This window comes from Hipposideros armiger, unplaced genomic scaffold, assembly GCF_001890085.2.
Source record: "Hipposideros armiger isolate ML-2016 unplaced genomic scaffold, ASM189008v1 scaffold_672, whole genome shotgun sequence".
NCBI classification, from domain to species: domain Eukaryota; kingdom Metazoa; phylum Chordata; class Mammalia; order Chiroptera; family Hipposideridae; genus Hipposideros; species Hipposideros armiger.
Window position 1 is genome coordinate 387,436 of NW_017732022.1, and position 22,974 is coordinate 410,409.

The window sequence follows — 22,974 nt, forward strand, 5'->3', positions numbered from 1 at the left end:
GGCATGTCTAAGACTAGAGAATCAATTTGAAAGAAGAGCCAAATACCAATGGGATGGAATCATGAATCTTCTCTTGTTTGTTTTATCTTTATTAATTCTTTAAGTTCAATTAGGTTATCCTTGGAGAAAGTCTATTGACGAGCTTGCAATTGCAGCCACACAACTGTCCATTTTGAAAAAATTCCAGTTTTAAGAATGGGACATGACCTCCTCCTGCAGGTGTTAGGACTGGTACTATGTGGTCTCCTACTTGGATGTTGGGCAAGGGATACATCTGGACTGGTAATGTGCAACTAATTACTGGTAACTGGAAGTATTGATCCCGTTCAGGGCTATTATAGTATTATATTTGATTTTATGAAATTGCCAGTAATTGGCAGGCTTGGACATACAGAAATGGCTATTACATATGGTTCAACCTAACATATACAGATGAGCATTCTTAGAAACGGAATGAAAATGTCTTTGTAAGAACATGTTTAGAGTACTACAACCTAAAAGGAATTTAAGAATACTGCAGTGCAAATAAAACATGATGTTTAATACCATTGTTCTTATAAACTGTGACTAATAGTGGCAAATACTTCAACTGTATACCTCAAAAAGATGAATCACAAACCTTCAATCAATTAACTATGAATTTGGTATGATTATAAAGAAGGCATGCATAAGAACTTTAAAAACTCTTTGGACTTCATACCTCATGCTCAACCAAAGTCCTCTGCTTTAATATATCCTCATTTTCTCACACCTGCAGATATAGGAGACTGAGCAAGGGACACTTTCAGAGTCAAACCATGTGAATGTTCAACTTTTTTTTTTTTTTAGTATCCTGATATATTAAGAAGTACTAAGTACCATACCTCCAACTCTATTTTCAGAAAAACAGTAAATATAGCTTCTTGGACAGGAGATCTTTCAACGTATCTGACTATTTTCTCTAAATTATGCCAAATTTTAAAGTAAGTTATCTTTTGCTTACCTCTAGTTTGGAAACTCTTGAAATGTGTGATCACACATGTGGTTACATGTCTTGCTACCAAGTTAATTTCATTTGGACCCAATTCACGATCAGCAAAAGCAATGACTTCAAGCTCCTTCAGAGTCTTTGTCGTTGGGGACCCCTTATTTCCCCATTTTTGCAATAAAGAAAAATCTCCCCCGCTGGCTTCAGGTTTTTCTTCTTTAGGTATACAGCTGGTTCTTTTATCGCACATTCCCAGCAAACTTTCCTTCTCATTCTCTTGTCCTGCAGGGTTTTGCTTTGATATGAAAAATGGTTTCATTGTTTCCGTGCCTTCATTTATGTGTGGTTGACTTGGAAAACCATAGCTTGACAACACAGTATTGACAATATTTTCTGCAGCTAAACATACTTTGAGTGGAGAAACAGTTGTCTGAGTTAGGTCTGGCTCAACAACTGGTTTTAGGGTCTCATAATGAAACACACTTGGATTTTCATCTTTTCCCATTTCCATGAATGACAAAACTTGCTTTAATGCTTCTTCTGTGGATTCATTTATTTTCTTAAACAGTTTTTGTAAGACACTCCCTTCAGGAAGGGAGCTATTTCCTTTTGTGGCTTGATCCAAATGGCCGAAGTTAGATTCCCTTGGGCTGCAGTTTTGTACTTTGTTTCCAGAGCATGATGGTGTATTTTCTGAATCAGGCCTTTCCATTGGCTCTGTGCTTTTAATTGTGTCTTCTACAGAGGCTCTGGCATATGAGGATAAATTTGATGAAGCCCTATACATACTTTTTTTCACATCTTCTTTGGAATAAAACCCCACACCAGGCATACTAATTTGTGGAGTATTATTCCCAAAATTAAGTTCCTTTAACTTTGACATTGGCATTTTCATATTACTTGCTAATTCAACCTGATTAACAATGTGGATGTTTTCCACTCCTTGGAATGAACTGTCCGTTGGAAGGTTTTTGATCAGAGACTCATTGAAATAAGTACACTGGTCTATTAGTGTGCCAAGGATCTCACTTGCTACAATGTTCTCATTCAATATGCTAATTGAAGATGGCTCTGCTTGGCTGATTTCTTTGTCTACCTTGTTCTTAATTATACCAAGCATGTCACTGACGATATCAACAGCATATGTAAGTAATTCTGAGTGAAATGAATGAACCTGTAGAAGAGCATTCTGAGCATTTTCCTTAGAAATAACAGTCCTTGACTTGGATTCATCAGAAAACAATTTCAGTGGTTGTAATGTTGGCAACATCTTTTTGCTTGAGAGTCTCTGTTGGACAGAAAAAAAGTTTTCTATAGGCTTTTTCACTATCTCAGAAAACTCATATTTAGAGATACATTGAAACTGCAAGTCTACAAATGACTCTAACGTGTTTAAAATTCTTTCTACAATTTCTCGAACAATCTGCTTGCTAGAGCCCAAAGAAGAATGGTCTTTTGTCTCACTTTTGTCACTGTTGAGGCTATCCTTGGTTGGAAAGCCCCGTTTACTTTTAGTAGTAATGTGCTGTTTCTTCTTTGTTAGAGTTGCTTTACTATCTGGGGTAGGCATCTGGGACAAAAAGCACAGTTGTAATTTTTCAAATAGCATTTCAATAATTTCCCTACTGAACATATTAATTTGTGCTTTGGTATCTTCAGGTCTAGTAGAAGTTCCTGTAAAACGATGTTGGAACCTGTTTTCACTGTCCTCAAGATGTGGCAAATTTAAAAACGAAAGAGAATATTCTAATTCTTTTGCTTTTCTTGAAATTTTAGTCAAAACAGTTTTGGCTATCATCAAGAGCTCACATTTTCCACTTTCCATGTCATTTGTTTCTGTTTGCCATTTGTCAAATATTTTTTTAAATATACCATCTTTAGGAAAAATCTGTTCTAGCTGTGAAGAAACATTTTCCAAGTAAAAACATGCTTGTGTTTTGGCCAAAGAACCCGTACCTATATTCCCCTGTGACAGTTTGTGATCATCCAGATGTGAGAATTTGATCGGATAAGCCAAACTGTGATTATTTGTAGCATATAATCCTTGCAAAACTGTAGTAACTATTTTATTTGCTGCCATGATTTGATCAGATGGTAAAGCTTTCGCGTTTACCATTGCTCTAGTCTGCTTCATCTTTTCAAATTCCTCCACAATTGTTTCCAGGATACTGCTTATTATATCCTTGGTGTACATTTTTAATTCAGAAGTGGGCAATTTTGTTTCCAGTAAGCTGTTTGCATCTCCTGTTGACAGGATGTGTGGCAGCTCTATGACAGCTTTGGACCGGCTGTCTTTTGGAGTCCTCTCTCCAAGATTTAATTTGTTCTTGCTTTTGGCCTTTGCACCATGAGGTACTAGGTGTGGTTTTGTTCTAAATTTAGGCAAAGGTGTAACTTTTGATCTTCCTTTTAAACTTGTTTTAAAGCCTGACTGAGAGCTGCCCTTAAGGCTGTATTTAAAACTGCGTAGCCTTAGAGATCGCAACTCATCAGAACAACCTTCAGCATACGGGATCTCTTCTAGGTGAAATGAGGCAAAATCTGTGATCTTATTGAGAACCATTTGGACTAAGTCATTTGCCACTTGCAGTGGTGAATATTGCAGAACATTGTTTTCCAATACAGAGACATTTTCTTTGTCTGCATAAGGATAAACCTGTGGTATAACATATCTAGTGGATGTACTTCGTTTTCCTGCTTGTTTAGTTTCTCTGGCTGAACTAAATGATGGTTTCTTGGGTAAGGTATCATTATCGTCAGGTGCTTCTTCTTTTTTATTGCTTTCATATAAGGATGTCACAACTACAGAGTACATTTTTCCCAAAACACTTTCAACTATGTCATTTGCTACAGTGTTAACATGTGATTGCAAAAAGTTTTTTTGTGTTATGTCTGATGTTTTAATTTTAGAATTAGATACAAAGTAGAGTATTTCATTAAATGGAGTCAAATGGCCTATGATCTCCATTATTCTTTGATACACTTTATTTAAAACTTCTTCCACTGCACTGAGTAGTGCAGTTTTTTCTTTTTGTTTTGATTCTCCATTTCTCATAAATATTTCTTCCAAAACAATTCTCTGGATTTCCCCTTCCAGTGTTGTTTGGTTTTGTTCTAATGGATTCTTGGAAAACAGAGCGAGTTTGGTGTTTTTGTCCTGCTCTGTTTGCCCTGGAAATATTCCATTTAATGTGGTTAGTTGTGAAAATGAATTAGGAATGTCTTTTGAGTGAAAACAAATTTCCTTTACAGAGCTTTTATCATTTAAAATCTTTAAGATACTATTAACAGCTTCACTCACAATGATGTTTTCTTGGAATGAAATATTGTTTTGATATGGATACACCTTTTGGATTTCTAGGTCTAAGTCATTTTTAATAAGCTTCAAAACAACAATGGCAATGAGGTCAGCATATCCCTTAAGACTAGTTTGTGATAGATGAATTGTGGATCCAACTTTTTCTCTGTAACTGGCAAAAGTGTAATGTGTAGGCCCTTGGCTGAGAATATTTTCAGTTGATATTTTCAGGACATTCACATTTGATGCCATTTGACTTGATTCATGAAATATGCTGTCATCTTGTTTACAATTTTCCAGCTCCGGGCAAACAAACAACTTTTCTTTAGGCTGGAAAGCTAAAGTAATTAACGAATCTATTCTTTCTGTGGCAAAAGATTCTAACCGATTAAAAATAGTTTTAGTAATAAAGTTAGCATTTCCCTCAAATGGGTCGGGAACAGATTTCTTGGTGCCTTCTTTCTCTACTACAGTTATGTGACTGTCATCAGCATAAGCTGATTTTAGATTTTTTGAAGATGAAAAACACTCTGTTTTTCTTTCACTTTTCAACTCCATAAAAGGCAGCCGTTGACACTCTGCTTGTGGAAACATATCACAAAAGGTCAGGGGAAATCTTGCACACGTAGGGTCCTCTGCATTTATGCCAAGCACGACAGCAGAACTGAGATTATGAAGAATAATGTCCACGACATCATTGGATATCAAAATGACATCTGACTTAGGAATTGAAAGTTTTGGAATAATCTTATTTGCACCTTCAGTGTACTTTTCAGAATTTGTTCCAGACTGCTCCTCAGCTATGTTGCATTTCAGAGTGGGTGTGGCAAGTGAGAGATTATTTTGATACAGTGTTTTTTCATAAATATCACATAAGATACCTTCAATGCTATCTTGTATTTGAAACTGAAGTGCTTTTCGATATTCAGTCTTATTAAACATCTTTTCAATAATACCTTCTTGCTGATCTGAATTAATCTCTGTGTCAGAATTGTTTTTGTCACATTTGCCTTTAGACGATACAATATCTAACACTGTGTTAACAATTTGACTTGCAATACATTCAGAAACCACAATGTTATGAGTTAGGAAAGGACTTTCCCTTCCTTTATCTAACTCATGTTTGATTGTTTGTAACATTTTTCTGGCCACTTCTGTTGCATACGTATTTAACTTATTTACAGAGAGTTGACACGAGTTGGTCTTTTCTGATGTAATGTGATCCACCGGGCAGCAAGGAAATTGTTCATCAGAATATGAATTGTCAGCTGATAATGTTTTGCTTAATGTATTTTTATCCTGCTGAACAGGTAAAGCCATTGGGACTGTGAAGTTGATTTGGGGACAAAAAAGGGATTTTACTTTGAGAGTAGCAAAAGTTTCTAGATTTGTTAATATTGCCTGTACAATATCTTTAACTACATTTACTCTGGCCTGTTTGTCAATATTGAATCTGGACTGAACAGTACATGGGTTCTTGTCCAGCACAGAGGACTCCTCTTCATAGGTGTGTTCATGAAAAGAAACATTGGCTGAAAAGGTGATGGTTTTATACCTGTTTTTACTTGCATTTCTCTCTGTCATGGCAGCTGAATAAAGTTTATGAAATACAATTCTAACAACGTCATCTGACACTATGGTTACATCTGCTTCAGACACTAAAGGGCCTGTCATTTTATCTATACATTGAACAGATGTTTGAGCGACTGGCTCATCAACATTGTGAGGAATGTTCCTTAAAGGAGAATGGGAGAGAGAAAGCACATTTAATTGATTGACCAAAGTTTCTTGAAATATTTCATTCAAAATATTTCTTATGATGGGAATGATCGGAGACTTCTGTGGTTCTTTGAGTTTCACTTCAATTTTGTTTAAGGTTCTTTCTAGCACCCATTGTTGAAGAGCATCTGATTTAGTTTCTTCTCTTGATGATGTTCTCTCTCCAGTGGGCTCTTTCTCTGTATGTTCAGCATCTTCTAAAAATGAATCTGATTCGGCTCCTCCCGGGAGGCGATTTCCATAGGTTGGCCTGTATCGATAAGTTTCAATGCCCCTCTTTTCATATTCAGTTTCATTAAACATACCTGGTGATGCTGCTTCTAAAATTAAATTGACTATATTCTTAAGCATTTGATTCTCAGATGGTGGGGTTTTTATACTTGTCCTCAAATCTGAGTTCATATTTAATTCTGTCTGAATGGCTTTCAAAATAGCACTTGATACCTTCTTTGCATGCTTGTATAAAGTAGACTGCAATAGCTCTTCACGTGGGTCTGTGAAAACGCTGGTACTTTCACATTTTAAGTCCAACCTACCACTTTTTTTATTTCCATCACTATTAGAATCCAAAGTTTCCAAATTTCCATTGGCAAATCCTTCCAGTTTAGCAAAAACCATAGTAAGAATATCTGAAGCCACAGATTTCAATTTATTTGGCTCTATTTCTTTTGTCCTCCCTATTTTGGAAGATGCAGGAGCAATAGTTTTTGCCTCATGTTTACTCGCCTTTTCATCACCTGTCTGAACCATCAGCCTGGAAACTATGCTGGAGATCATGTGAGTACATTTGGTAATTTCCTCAATAATTGAAGCAAATGATAGGCTGTTAATATCAAGAGCGTCTGATACAGCTTTAATTCCAGAACTTGCAAAAGTGGTATCCATGTCAATATTACATAATTTTGCAAGGATATATTCCAAAATGGTTTTGGAAACGAGCTGAATATTAGACCACAGTTCAGTAGTGCTTTTCTGAGTCTCATTTTTTGTCTTTCTGTTTAGCCCCCTGCAAGGTGGCTGGCAGTCAGGATGGACTCTTATGAGCTTATGTGACATTTCATACAGTGTTTCCCCAATTCTGTCTAACACTTGCAATCTCATATTCTCTTTGAGATCGTTTCCATTAAAGACACTATGGAGAGCACATGGAGTAGCCAAATATTGACGAAAATATTTTTTATCCTGGCTACTTGGCAAAGCGTTTTGTTTTTCAACATTGTCAGAGCCATAGGAAGCTGAACGCCTTGACTTATCTGAAGGGAGTGAACTACTGCTTTGATCCGAATGTCCACTTAATAACATTTCACAAATACAGGTTAATAATGGAGATGCCATAATGTCATCATTAAGGCTTGAGACCAGAGATTCTAATTTATCTGTGTCAGCTAAAGACCCTTCAAGGGATTTGGCACGGTCTGTCTCCGGAAAGTTTAGGTTTCTCTTACCAGGTTCTAATTCATTCTGGATAGCATGCAAAACAATGTTCACCACTTTAGTTGTGTATGTGCCAAGTTGAGATTGTAGGAAAGATTGCTCTGCAAGTGAAGATTTGGAGCCTATCTGCAATTTTGGATAAATGAGTAACTTCAGCCTTTTGAAAACTGTGTTAATGATCTGATCAGTGAGGTCATCTACAGGTTTAAGTTCACTTTCTTCAGATTTTAACAGGAAAGGTTTTATAGGAGGTAAGTCGAGTGAAGATAAATATTTCATTTTCTTTTTACTGTCAAACCATAATTTTAATGACTTTTTATTTGGTGCTTCCTTGGCAATGTGGGGGGTATCAGAACTATCTAGAGAAGTTTGATGAGCTGATGAAGAACCGGGGCTTTTGGTGATATTGGGAATGCAGCTCGAAGCGTTATGAAGTATATTTAGCACAGCATCTGTTATTTCCAGGGCCACTGTGTGAATTTCTGACACAGAGAACATCTGTTCCATCCATTCTTGGTGTGACAGTCCTTGAGGTTTTTCTGAAACAAGAACTGAAGCTTCTTTACCAGTTTTACTGCCTAAGTGACCAGGAGGAACGGAAGATATGTCCTTAAGCATTTCTGTTAAAATACGTCTAACTATGTTTTGTGAAGCCTTTTGTATTTTATGCTTTTGATCTTGGCTGAAAATCAAAATGTCTTTATTCAGACATGGTCTTTTCTTTAACATTTCTTGATGGTTAAAACATGGTAACTCAGTCTTTAATCCCTCATCATAAAATGCAGTTTTGCTTCTTGGAGAGGCAGGGTTTGTGGGTGGTTTGCGATTTCCTTTGTATTCGAAACAAGTCTTTCCTTTTGTAAACCAATCTTCAGGATTCTGTTTTTGTGATTTTGCTTTTTCTTCTTTAAAAGATGAATCAAGCACATTTTCCACAATTTTGTCTATTTCTTCATTATCATCTTCAGGATAAAGGACCATGCCAGGAACATTAATAGGTGGAAATGGTTTTCTAGACCTAGGACCACTGGATAACCTAGTGCCAGTGAGTCTGTACTTTTCTTCAGGGTCAGGAAGATTGCTCAGTCTAGAGCGTCTACATTTTTTGCCATCTGCTTTCATCACTGGCTCTTGATGCAGCTGAGTGAAGATATCATCGAGTAGCTGAAGGACTACTACTGTTTCTTCAGAGGCAATAAGCCTCTCATTATTAAGTTCAGTTTGTATATATCCTAGTATAGCGCTGATTACTTCCTCTATATAGCCAACCAAAGAGGACTGTGAACAGATATTTGATATTAAATTTTGTATTTCTTCTTTAATAGTTAAATTGGCTGCATCAGATTCAGGACTACATTTCTTTTTGTCAGGTTTTTTAAGGTATGGAAATGTTTGGTTTGTCATATGTTGCTGATAGGAACGTTTAGTTGCATCTTCGAGATGAGGAAGTCCATCTTGCTTACAAGATGCAAGAGTCATCAGCTTTTGTAAAATGGCATGCACCATATCCTCTGCAATATCACACATAGGTTCCATAGGATAAGCCAGTGAAGCTTCTAAAGGTTTTCCATTTGATGGAGTGAGATATTCTCCACTGGGTGTTAAGCATGGTTTTATGTTGACTGACAAATCTTCTTGTGAAAACATCTCAACACATTTTTTCTCAACTGCAGACTGTAGCTTCTCAAGCATATTTTCCACAATCTCTGTAGCTACTGAGGAGATATCAGCATTGGAGAGCAAACCTGTTTTATCAGGCTCGCTTTGATCAACAAACACTTCAGCAGTAACAGAAGAGATAGATGGAATGGCCTGTGTTAAGTCAGACATTATTTCTTCAAAAATTCTTTCTAAAATTAATTCAGTTTCCCATTTCAAGTGACATTTAAAATTAACAAAAATATTCTTTAAATTATTTATTTCACTCATGGCTTTTGCTTTTTGATCAGAAAATTCTCCACTTTGTAAACCATCTGTTTCAGTGGTAGCATCGTTAGATATTTTTATGCCTGTTTCAAGTGGTACTAAAAGGTGACTATCAGATTTACAACTTCTAAGTTTAGGATATACATAAACCATGCTGGTTTTATTATTTTTGAGTGCAGATGTTATAGATTGTTCATTCATGTGAGACGTTTTTCCAACTGTTCTTTTCACATTTGCAGAAGGTGGTTTTAAAGGTGAGGTTGGTTGACTCACTGATATGTCAACTGCAAATGCACAGGGCTCTCTCTGACAGCTTTCAGTTGTTGCAGATGTGTAAGTTCCATATGTAAACTCTTCACTGCATGTGCTACAGAAACTTGAACTATCTGAAGAGAGGACAGAGCCATCAGACACTGGGTATCTATTACTGTGCAACCTTTCTTCATACTTTGTGATGGCTGGATATAATATACTGGTCACGGTAGCCACAACCCAGGTCATTATATTCTGAATTATATTATTCAGTTCTTCAGAAGTTACCTTGTAAGGAGGCAAACAGGAATAAAAAGAAAATCATATCACAGTTCACTCTATTCTGGGACAGAAGGTAACGTTTTTTGTTTGTTTATTTTTATATCAAACAATGCAAGGCTGGATACCATCATGGTTATAAAGAGAACATAGTAAAGAATCTATTTTGAATTTCAGATTAATTTCAAGTTGGTTTATTTTGTTAATACAATAAAATATTTTTATATAAGTTCCCATTTGATGCACATTCCCTTAGAAGGTTTTTCTTCTACCTGCCCTCCCCCCAGTACCCTCCCCCCCCCACACACAACATTTATTGCTGGGCTACATGACTTTTTTATTTAAAAAAACCCACCAAATTGCTGTATAGGATCATAACATGCAAGTGTTTGGGCAAGAAGAAACATAGTGTCTGTGACCCAGCAAAATTGTTTTTAAAATACACCAGATTATTTTTAAGAGAGTATTTCTCAAAATGATGTGGTGAACACATTTGGGTGCTTTGAGAGGCATATGTCCAGCTAAGATGTAAGGATGGAAAATAAGCCATCTCTGTTCCCCATTCCCTGGCGTGGGGATGAGCCTGTGATTTGTATATGCGGACATTACTACAGCTAATTGTTAATAATTATTTGATAGGCAATAAAAACGCCAATGCTTTGCAGAGATTGAATGGCTTTGTATCCAACAAAAGAGTATCAGTGCAAACTGTCTTAGGGAGTCTGAGAAAAGATGATGCAGTGAAGGAACCATTTAGTTTACATAGACTGTAAGGGCTGAGCTAGAACCGGGTCTTAAAGAGTCAGGAGCTGAGCAAGGGCAGGGAAATTGGAAAAGTCCTCATTTTGAGCTGGAAATCCATTTGGATGACCATTTCTTTAGTGGCCAATGGTATTGTCACATAGTAAACTGGACCAAGAGTGGACTATGAATGCATCTGCAGAATCCTACATACCTCTACTTACTTACTGAAAATCTGTGTGGGGTTTGCAAAAATCCTATTGCCTATAATAAACGAGTAGTCTGTTTTTAAAATTGTTGCTCTTAAGACATGAAGACCATAGACAATAATGGGAGCAAAGCCAGCAGGGCTGTAATGTAGTAGGTAGCAGGGTAAACAGTAGGATTCCTGTAAGGGGGCTGTTCACACCCCAAATATTGTCATAAGCTTGCATGGCATTATTCATGTTTCAGGCCAACATTAAAAAAAAGTCAACACGTATGTAGCATACTCTCTCTCTCCTGACGCATTTGGGAGTGTTTGGGGCCACCCCAGAAAAAGGCATTTTATTGTGCTCTAGTCGCCAAATCTCCTAAAGATACTTTTTCACTTATTGTACAGACAACTATACAACATATTTTGGATGACAGTGTATGTTGTATAACATTTGTCTTATATAATCACATCCTAAATCAAACATTTTAAGAATAAAACCTGTTTTAACAGACAATAGTTGTTCTAATCTACTATACAACATATATAAACTAAGACATTCAATATATATTATTTTTCTTATAACCAGATGATAAACAAACAACAGACCTACATTGTTATTCTCAGACTAGGTGCAAGAAACTGTTTCCAATCTTGATATATGAAAAAGAGATATTCCTAAAGTTTTCTATGTAGTGAAATATACTATAGAGAACCTAATTTTCAGTTGCTTTCCATTATAATATTAAATATTAAACTGGGAAATACTCTCTTTAATCAAAGCTTCTTTATTTGCTACATATTCTATGAATTGAGTAGGTGTCCATGTGAAAAAGTATATCAGAATATGTGTTGTTCTCCAATCCCTTTCTCTTTCCTGGCTGGTCTGACTACATCCAAAGTTGGGACTTAATCAAATATGCCTTCTTCTCTGTCTGTTCCACACCTCAGCTCATACGCGATCAGGTACCTTTTTATGTGACCTTCTTGGGTGACCAGGTCCCTTCCTATGGAAATGGATAGGGACAGACCTAGGCATTTCAGCTCACCCATCAAGTCTGCAAAACCATATCACTTAATGGTTTCCTATGACAGCAAGGGCTTGTGGTACCTCATGCTGCTCTTACGATGGCTAGGTCTCTTAATGCCTCCTCCGCTTTCTATCCCCATGTGACCCCTTCCTGAAGGGCCAACATTATCTTTTGATAAGAACTTTAGGCCACTGAGAAATCTAAGAATTAACTGAAGGTAAACATCAAAAAAGAAAAAAAGGGGCGTAGAGAGAGAGATGCTAGCTAATATCAATGATGGTTACTCATTTGATTCACAGATTTTTTTCTATTATGACACATTAGAAAGTGCCATTAATATGCTGCCTTATCAGTGGGTTTTATGATACATACTTTTTCTTGCAAGCAGTTATGGAGGAGATTCTGTTTCCTGTAAGGTCAAGAAAAGTTGATCATTTAGTTATTACATAGGGTCAAGAATTTATGTAATTTTTACAAAATTTCTAATCATTGAATCAGTTTTTTCTCTTTATATCTGAGTTTTTTTCCTACAGAAATTCAAAAGGAAGAATGAACTTTATTTTTGTTCAACCTCTCATGCCCACCCATTTCTTCTTGTTCTTCTACACTGACCCACATGCTTTATTACTCAGAGGAGGAGCATTGTAGCTAATGCATAAACTATATATCTATCTGAAAATTCTACTGAGCAACCTTCTCCATGCCTGCTCTGTGCGTCTCTGAGGACGGACACAGAATTGGAGGGAGAGAGTGGGCTAGCTCTTTTTGTCTTCTAAAAGACGTGAGGTGGCAAGGCATCCGACTGGAGCTTTCTGCTAATCCTTTACTTACTTCAAATTCTACAGTTCCACCCAGATTCTCATCAAAAAGTAGAAAGGGAATATATGGATGATTATCCAATAACTATGGTTAAAAACATAGGTTTCTAGCCTTATTCAATATCAATTGATATGTAGCCCTTTTGATGTGTCTGACACTATTCTATCATGTGTTCTGTTTAGAATTATCATCACAACTAATAATATTAGAAACAGTTTTCTGAATTGTAACTAATAAAAGAAAAACTCAAGAATGAAATTTATAGAATAACAAAACAGTGACATATGTATGACCTACTCATATGTCCACACTTTTACCACCCTACACCACTTAATTTTACACAAGCATTTTCATAGAAATTTGGTTTTTGTAAAATCTATCCTGGACCTTATTTTGTGTATTGATTTTTTTTAAAAAGGTGATGGTTTGGAGTCTAAAATAGTAGTCTCTCTTATTTAAAGTTGAGTAAACCATACATAAATACCAACAGAATAGTTGACCACCAAGGTCTGAGGAATGAAATTCCTTCAGGCCCCCAAAATTTCTTTTCTAAAGACTTATAATTTCCATCATTAGAGATTATTATTTTGAATTAAACTGCAAATACCCTTTAAGAGAGGAATAACTGAATACGTGATCAATATTTATAGTAACCTAATTTCCATCTTTAGAAAGCAAATAATCTCAAAAAGCCGAAGGAATTGTATATGTTTCAAAGTGGAGAAAGGCAAAGGAACAAGTTCTGATCCTGAAAAGACACTTGAAGAGGAGCGATCACGGCAGGACATACTTGAAAGTGGCATAACAACTCTGAATATAGTGAAAATATAGAACCACAGTGGGATAAGGAAATAGAGAAGGAAGAAACACATTCACTTTGTCTACCTTACAGCTGAAACTTAGTGGTAAGAGTTTGCAAAAGACAGAATTTTCACTAATTCCAAGTACAGCTACAAGAATGAAGGATCCCACATAATCATTTACTATTGACTAGAACTCATGTAATTATTAAAATGTTAGTTTATAATTATACATTAATTTCCTTCGACACTTACTTATTTGAGAAAACATGAGATGGGAAAATACCCTGGGCTGTGGCAGGAGCCTGAAGTCCTATTTATCAGAAAAAGAAAATTGTAATTGGTTTGTATCTTTCCCCAGCAACTTGTAAAGTTGTCATTAATGTTCGCTAGTAGGTCTTTATTCTCCGTTGTCACTGCCTTGTTTAAAAGTCTCTAGAGACTCTACCATGACGTCTTCATTCTTAAGCAAGGCATACAACATACCATACAATCTGATGCTCTCACCTACCTGTCCAGGGTCGTCTCTGGCTAGTCTTTCAGATGTGTTCTATGGTCCAGACACAGAGAATGACTTATAATTTCCTAAATGTACCATGTTTTCAATGCCTCTGGGCCCTCGTCTTTGCTGTTTCCTTTTTCTGGAACACCTCCTTCATTCTTTTAACTTCTCATCTTTTAGGTCTCATTCAGCTTGTGTTAACTCCTCTAAAAAACCTTCCTTGCAACTTGCCTAAGTAAGTAAATATCCTTCTCTAATTCTCTTTAAGTATCCTGTATGTGTCTATTGTAAAACTAATAATGCTACATTGTAATTAAGAGTTTACTCTTCTGTCTCTCAGACTATGATATAAATTTACCACTTAACATGTATTGTTTAATGAGGTTTATTTGTTGAACACATAATTTAATTAATATGTTTCCTCAACATTTATTCACTGATTTGTCTGTCAGTCTCTTCCAACTTAAATATTGTCGAGCAAGACTCCATCCCTGGATTTTAGCAAATAGCAGATGACACAGGAGGTCTTTATGCAGAACATCTCTGCAGGCACACTGGATTAGCATAGGTCAATTATGCAAATATACAATGAATAAGTTTTAGACAAAAAGAATGCCCTGGTTACAGAAAGTAGTATTAGTAATTGGAGCCAATTCAAAGTCAAGTTTAAATGGCTACACTTGTTTCTTCCAATAAATGAGTAAACAATAGGTACATATGATGTGTATAAAAATCCTTACTTAAATCCTATGAACCTTTTTGCGTTTGTTTCTGTAGATATGTTTTTGCATGTGTTCAGTTTTGGAGAAGAAGTAATGGGAATTAAGAGTGCACAGGCCTGAGAAATTAATCATGAAAACAATCATTTTAAAAGCAAAGTAAAAACAAACAAAAAACTCTTCTACAGTTTCTAATAATAAGCCGCAGTAAATATCCTAACATAAAATGCCTAGAATTCTGTATAAAACACTACAACTATCCTCTTAAAAATAGCTAAGCTTTCAAGGAGGTAAGAGAAATCCTTGAGAGTAAAAAATTGGGGGAATACAAATCGGGAGTGGTAAGCAAGTCTCAAGCCGATGCCTGCTTAATAGCAGGTTAGAGGATTTAAAACAGGACATCAGGGGTACACAGAATGGGGGATTAAAAGTAAGTGCCCCTAAAAAATACTGGAATCCAAAGAGCTATATCTTCTGAGAAAAAGTGGTCTAGAAAAAGTCATGCCTCAGAGGTAGCAGTACCAATAAATCACGTCTTAGCTTTGGCATGGATAGAGGCAGAAGAGTCATGGTAAGACATACTTGAAAGTGGCATAAAGACTCACATGTACACAGACTATAAGAATTAAGAGGATCCTGGGAATCTCTTCTTGATGCAAAACATTCTATTTAGTTGAAACTCTGTTCACAAAGCAATAACTTTGTGTCTCATTTCTGTTGGGCTCAACCCAAAGATCAGTGCATGGTACAGTATGTGTGGGTGACATGGAATTTTGGAATTGAACTCCATGCCTGTAAACTTTCCCCAAATAATTGTTGTGTGTGTATGATACCTGTATAATAAAAAGTATTCTTGATAGAAAAAAACTATAGTGCTAAAAGAAAAAAAAAACTGTCCCCAAGAATTTATAAACCCAGCCATAATTATACCCCAGAACATGGATAAAATACAGTTTTTATTAAATAAAATCTGAGAGTTTAGTCCCAAATTGCATTCATTAATGATATTTCTAAAGAATGGAGGTACTTTAGGAAGAATGAAATTTATTCTATAACATATAAAATGCAAAAAGGAATGATAAACAAAAAATGAGGAATGTGGGTAAATATAAACAATATTTGACTGGATAAAAAATAGAAAAAGTAATTTAACTAGTAAAAATTCAAAACTAAATTATTAGTTAAATATGATATAATGATTAAAAGTAAATTATTGTAACTCTGACTTTTACTTTATGTATCAGTGTTAAAATTTAAGGGTAATTGTCAAAAGAAATATATAGTATACAATTCCCAAACCAGTAGAAGGAAAACTGGATTTAAAAATTAACTTAATACTCTAAAAGCAAGAAAAGAGAAATGAAAAAAATACTAAGAAGAAGGACAAACTGAAAGTAGAAATAAGACAATAAAAACCTTCCAATGATTTATAATTAACATAAATATAAATGGTTAAAATTCAGTTAAAAGTAGTAAATTGTAAGACTGAATAAAACTAAAGCAAAATCCAGGGGTTGACTATTTACAAGAGACATCTAAACATATAAAGACACTAAGATTGAAAGCTGATATAGCTATATTACTATCAGACATTTTAAATTTAAGACTAAAACATCACTTACAATAAAGAACACTGCATAATAATAAGATCCAATTCACCAGGATAACCTTGGATATGCCTAATAACCCAGATCAACAAATTAAAAGCAAAAATGGACAGAACGATGTGGAGGAGTTGAGAATGATCTTATCATGACCAATAATTTTTAGAACAAAGAGTTAAAAAAACAAGTAAGTATATATAATATTAGAACTGCACAATTAAACATCTTGATTTGCTGGGAAGTTTTAGAACATTGAACCCCCGATTGACAACATTCATTGTTTTCAACCACATAGAAAATTTTTAGAAAATCATCATGTGTGCTAAGCCAAAAAAGCAATTCCTCGTAAATTGCTCTCTTTATGAGAGCATAAAGACCATGCTCTCATCCACAAAGCAATTAAATTTGAAATCAATAACAAAAATAAAATTAGAAGTCCAGAGTGCTTAAAATCTAAAAACTAGTTCATGAATACAAAAAAAGAAAATTGTAATTTAGAAACGATTTAGAAAAGAATGAAAATGTTGTACAGCAAAGTGTTGCCGTACATTTAAAAATCTCTTACATATCACCGATTATCACACATTGTTCTACGCACTTTACAAATATTAACATTGAATTGCTATAGGAATCTTATTAACTATGTACTATTATTCTCATTTTATAGTTGGAAATACTAAAGAACAGAGCTAAATAAATTGGCAAAACATAAATTTTAAGTGTTGGAGTATAGGTTTAACTTAGCTAGTCTGGGGTCAGAGTATATGTTTTTACCCATTAGGCATACTGCCTTGCAGTCATCTCATCTGTATGGATAGGATATATGATGACTTTATGCCAATAAATTTGAAAATTTAGAAAAATTGAATAAATTTACAAGAAAAGTGTAACTTGACAAAACTTAAAAAGAAATAGAAAATATGAATAGTTCTGAATCACTAAAGTAATTCAATTCGTAGTTCAAATTTTTGCTCACTAAGAGAGCCAGGACCAGGTTAAATATTTAACCAGTGATTTCTAGCAAACATTCAAGGAATATATAATTCTAACTCTGGAAGCTTCCAGAAAATAATAAGAAAGAGGCAGTACAACTCATGAAGCTATTGTAATCTTGACAAGAAAACCAGACAAGGAAACTATGAGAAGGGAACATTACAAACCAACTTCTCTCAAGAACCTAGATAATAAAATCCTAAACAATTACTAGAAAACCTAATCTAGAAATGTATGAGGAAGATTATACATGAGAAATTGAAATAATTTAATCGAGCAATGCATCATTGCTCTGACAACAAAAAATGAGTAAACAGATACATAAAATACATTTTTAAAAAGTCAACATTCACTGATAAAAAAAATCTTAGTAAATTAGAAACAGAAGGGTATTTCCTTGGTATTGTCATATACCAAGATATTACAGTGGACATCATTTTATGGTGAATAATTTTAAAATACATTTTTATTTAAATCAGGAAGAAGACAGAAAGCCCACTTTCGTCACTATTTGCCAGTTCTATGAAGGCCCTAGGAATGGAAAGAGTGCCAGAAATATTTTAAAAATATAAGATTATAAAGGAATTAACTAAGCTTTCATTACTTGTAGATGATATGATTATATTAAAAAACATTTATATGATTATATAAAAAAATCAACAGATAAGGAAGAAGAATTAGAGAATTTGGAAAGGTTGCTGGACATATAATCATAATACAGAAATCAATTACACTTCTATATATTAGCAACAAATAGTTAGATAATATACCATTTTACATAGCAACAGAAATATTAAGTACCTAGGAATAAATCTAACAAAAAATGCATAAGAGCTATCTGGAGAAAATTACTGAACCTAAAGCAAAGTAAAGAAATGTAATTTCCATTAAACAGAGTGATAAACCAATTGCATTGATGGGGAGAATCAGTATGTATTGTAAAGATACCTATTCTCCCATATTGATCTACAGTTTCAGTGCAGTTTCAATCAATACCTCAGCAGTGTGTGTGTGTGTGTGTGTGTGTGTGTGTGAGAGAGAGAGAGAGAGAGAGAGAGAGAGAGAGAGTGTGTGTGTGTGTGTGTGTGTGTGTGTGTGAGAGAGAGAGAGAGAGAGAGAGAGAGGTATCCATTTCAAATTTATATGGAGGAAAGTAAGGTGAGAATTAGCCAAGGCACCCTCAGAATTGAACAAGAAAGTGGTAGGAGTGGCAGCAGGTGGGGAAGGGGGCCTGAGTTTTTTTTCCCCTTGTTGATCTCAAAACCTTATGAAGGACCAAGAGTGTGATACTAGTGCAATTACAAACAAACTGGTCTTTGGAATAGGATACAGCAATGAGAAACAGATCCACACATATATGGTATCTGAATATATTATGACCTAACATTCCAGAGTGTATGTGTCACACATATTTATCTGTATGTTGCATCTGTCATATATACATTATGAAATAATACTTAAGATGCATGGAAAGACATTCAATGTTCAAAAAACGAGAACAATTAACATTAAAAGTGTCAACTTTCTCAAATGAAAACAGAAAATTCCTTCTCATTTTTGATGTCTCTTTCATAGAGGCTCACCTGACTACCCTGGGTACACCTCGGCACTGTCTTCTCTATACTTGCTCTGATTTGTATGCACACCTGCTGTCTTTATTAGTGTTGGGTTGTGGTTATTGGCATTCTCCTCACTTCACTCCAACAGCCCTGTATAGGAACCATTGGTTTTCTTCATTCAATATTTAGTACCGTGCTCAGCATGAAGCAGGAGTTCAACAAATGTTAGTTGAAAGCACGAATTAAAATATTGCATAATTTACTCAGTAGCTATTGCTGATGTTTACCTGATTCACAGACGTAGCTTGATCTTTTGTTACGTTTTTCACTCCAAACAGCATTATTGTCCTTCTGTATAATCCAAACAACAAAACAAACATTCTCAAGGTATTGTTTTTTTTACCACGATTTGAACATATATATGAAATACAGAAATTTCAGATTTTGAGAACTGCCTTAAATGTCTATTTTTAAAAAGTACACACATTTTGTGATTTTTATATTATATCTATTATTTACAGAATTCAAATTTTCATAGTTGTATCATAGGTGGCTGATAAGACCACCTACTCATTTGATGGTTTGTTAGGACTCCTGGGACTCAGAATATATTTTTACTCGCATCTAAAGTTTATTACAATAAAAGGATATAATATGGGATAAATAAAGGGAAAAGACCCAGGCTAAGTCTGGAAAAATCCATGTACAGTCTTCTTTATTCTCTGTCTCCCCTCTGTGAGAGGACATGCTTGAGCACCCAGTGATGAGAAATGCAGAAACGCGTGCCCAGGGAACCCTATGAGAAGCTTAGCACTCAGGTTTTAATTGAAGGCTTGTCATGAAGAGAGCCTTAGTGCATACCCAAATTCCAGCCTCCCAAAAGGAAATTATATTTTGGCAAAAATCACATTGTTGGCAGTGTCTAGGTATAGGGCACTACCCACTCAGTTAGAAAAACTTCCATATCCATGAGGGAATGTTAGAAGAACCAAGTTCCCAAACACTGGCCAATGGACAACTTTGCCAAGTAGGCCCTTTTTAAAGATGGCAGTCTGAAGCCTCCTATGTTGACCCTTTTCTGAATAATAGCATTCACTGGTATTCTAAAAGTAACTGCACTGATGAGTAAGGATGTTAATCAACTCAATAGAACAAAAGAATAGGTGTGTGGTTGTTTTAACAAAGCTAATGATATAGAAAAGTGTAGGTAGAGCCGGAAGGCAGAGAACAGGTTTTCTGAATACACAGGCATCCGTAGCTCTCTAGACTTGTCCAAGAACTCAGCCTACTCAGGGAGGTAAATCCAGTGCGATAAACTCTTTTCTTCCTAGATCTGAGAGTTAAACGTATGCCAACAGAAATATATTTTATGACAAAGGAAGCCTGTATACAAAATGTTGAAAACAGGATGAATACTTATAATAAAATATTATTTCTCATAATAAATTAGATATTTCTGGACATATGATACTCATTTGAGATCAAGGGGGGTGGCGGATTTAAATACCCATTACCCAAAAAAGGTCAATAATAAAACTTAGACACTGTCTTTAAGGAGTTTGTTTTGTTTTGTTTGTTTTTTATTTTATTTTTTTTAGTAAAGGACATAGCCTTTGAAATCTACTGGGCAGTATGAGAACTTCAAATGTCAAAGTTGTTAAGAAATTTTTTTCTGACTCAGCATAGTTAATATAGATATTGACATAGAACATCAAACTATAAAATGTTTATTTATAATAAAACTCCACTACAAAGAAGCATATTATGGTAAACATACTACACTTTAGGAGTTATGCATAATGCAAGGCTGCCATATATTATGCTTTAGAGAACACAGAAAATGATGCCACTTTCTACCCTAATGAAGTAGAATTCATTTGGAAAGAATTTAGTAAATTTCCAGTGTATTGTAATCTCTTTCAAACCATGTTAACTCTTTAGTACAGTTGAACCAATTGACACTGTTCTACTAATAGAATAAAAGATGACTCCTATAATTTGACTCCTATAATAACAAGTTGGCAAGCCATAGAGAAAAAATTATGTTATATCCAGCAGCTGAACCCTGAATCTTTGCGGGTAACTTTTCAACAGCAGGTAACTGCTGGTCAGAAGGGAATGGGGAGAAATAGTATGGCTGTCTCTGAACAATCCATCAATACTAATCGAAGCTCAATCAAAGAAAGCCAATTTGATACTTCCTCTTAAGGTTGAAGGTACATACTGTGAACTACCACGATAGCCTATATTTAGGAAGACTATCCTAAGGCTATTAAAATTGTATTATGGCATGATTCATTTCAGGGAATAAAGCTATTCTGTATGTTCATTTTATGAATGAAAATTTTTTATACCAATGATGATCATAAGATGGTACCTCATTTATTCTGTTCACATTTGGGGCAAAAGAAATATTATATACCTCATGCTTTGTAGGACCCAAATGAGACTGTGAAGATCTGGGAAAATTTCTTGTGGGTGAAGTTTGAGCTGAAATCATTAAATCTTGAACTCCTAGAGGAAAAAGAGATACCTTTAAATATGAGAAGATAATATTGCTGGACTGAGGGTGAATATTAATGGACTGACCCAGAGTTCTGCCTGCTGAGAGGCCACAATCACTGGATTACCATAATAATGAATTTATTTGAGCTGAGGAAATACCCGAAAGAATACCATGACCTTTTTTGATGTTCACAAGTTTTCAAGTGGCTCACCATTGCTCTCAAGGACAAGTCTGAAACCCTTAACCTCTGATCTTAATTTATTTAATATTATGGCAGCTTAACCCCTGTAACAAACCTCAGCCCATGGCCAGAATGAACTGTTAGCATTTCATTCAGTCTGCAGTGGAAAACCACTAATGACTTAAATAGGGGAATAACCAAAGCTATGTTTAGGGAGATTGCTTTCACAGCAAATGGATGGTGGATTAAAAAGAGGAGGACAAAATTGGAGGAAGGGTACTAAAGTAGTAGAGGATGGAGGAAACAAGGGCAGAAGCTGTGGGCATGGGAAAGTGGATAGGGCAAGATAGATTAAGGAGGTAGATTAGGCAGAAAGTGGCAATTTTGAAATGCAGAATGCAAGAAAGAGGGAGTCAAAGACAACTCAGGTTTTGTTTCTGGCTGAAAAGAGAAGTATCAAGAAAATGACGGATTTGATTTTATATTGAATTTGAGATAGTCAGTGACCACTGAACAGAGGTGTCTGTTATTTTCTGTGTGCCTATGTAGGTAGGATATGCATGGATCTTAGTGACTTTCAGAACGCTAACAAAGCACATAAAAACTTAGTGTACATTCTACACAAGGCTACATAGGAAATAGGGTGTATTGTCTGTGGGGAATTGCTGGCAGTGGTCCCCATAGGGCCCTTCCTGGTTCAGTACCATAACCTACTAAACCACAGTACATATGTCAGTAACTTACTTTAGCTATCATTATAAACAGCCATAGCAGGACCCTAACTTTTCCACAGTTTGCAAACTTGAAAAGCCTTGAAAAGCCATACTCATCAAGCAATCACTCAAATATTTGGGCTAATTATAACATCTATGTTCATAAACAAATTTATACCATGCCTTATTTTCTAAAATAACTATAACTTTTATAATCAGATAAAACAAATACCTTGGAAAATTATATGAGGAAACCATAATTATGTACTTAAACAACAAAACAATTATAAATATTTTTCATTTTCTTACCTCTCTCATTGCCAGTACTTGATTTTTTATTTGTTGCTCCATCTTTCTATATGGTACAACATTAAAGAGAAAAGTATTCATTAGTAACAATACTGCTGAAAAAAAATTTGCTTTCTATCACTCAAATAAAGATTTCCCCCCCCCTTTATCTCCTCAGTGTCTCATGAAAATTGTCTCAGGAATAATACATCTTACCAACATCCTGCACTATTTTTCACAGGGATCTCAAATTTAACTAGTTCAAAATTGAGTTCAATATGTAGCAATGCACAAACTGGTTCCTCTTGTTCTATATTTCATTTAAAGCATAGAATCCATTCAATGGTTGGCCCTAAAGTTTAGAGTCAATTAAATTTTTCTCAGGGAAAT

The 22,974-nt window shown here is 35.2% G+C and overlaps 1 protein-coding gene across 1 annotated transcript in view; it reads right to left on the reverse strand.

The window, feature by feature from the left end:
• The window catches only part of FSIP2 (fibrous sheath interacting protein 2), an 82,499-nt gene that overhangs the window by 37,039 nt on the left and 22,486 nt on the right, over nucleotides 1-22,974 (reverse strand). Inside the window, exons 10-16 of the mRNA XM_019626385.1 lie at nucleotides 22,606-22,651; nucleotides 21,319-21,410; nucleotides 19,184-19,247; nucleotides 13,775-13,832; nucleotides 12,273-12,309; nucleotides 3,478-9,944; nucleotides 983-3,429 (exon numbers count right to left, since the gene is read on the reverse strand). Of these exons, the coding sequence (XP_019481930.1) occupies nucleotides 983-3,429; nucleotides 3,478-9,944; nucleotides 12,273-12,309; nucleotides 13,775-13,832; nucleotides 19,184-19,247; nucleotides 21,319-21,410; nucleotides 22,606-22,651 (9,211 nt within the window). The remainder of the gene's footprint in view (nucleotides 1-982; nucleotides 3,430-3,477; nucleotides 9,945-12,272; nucleotides 12,310-13,774; nucleotides 13,833-19,183; nucleotides 19,248-21,318; nucleotides 21,411-22,605; nucleotides 22,652-22,974) is intronic.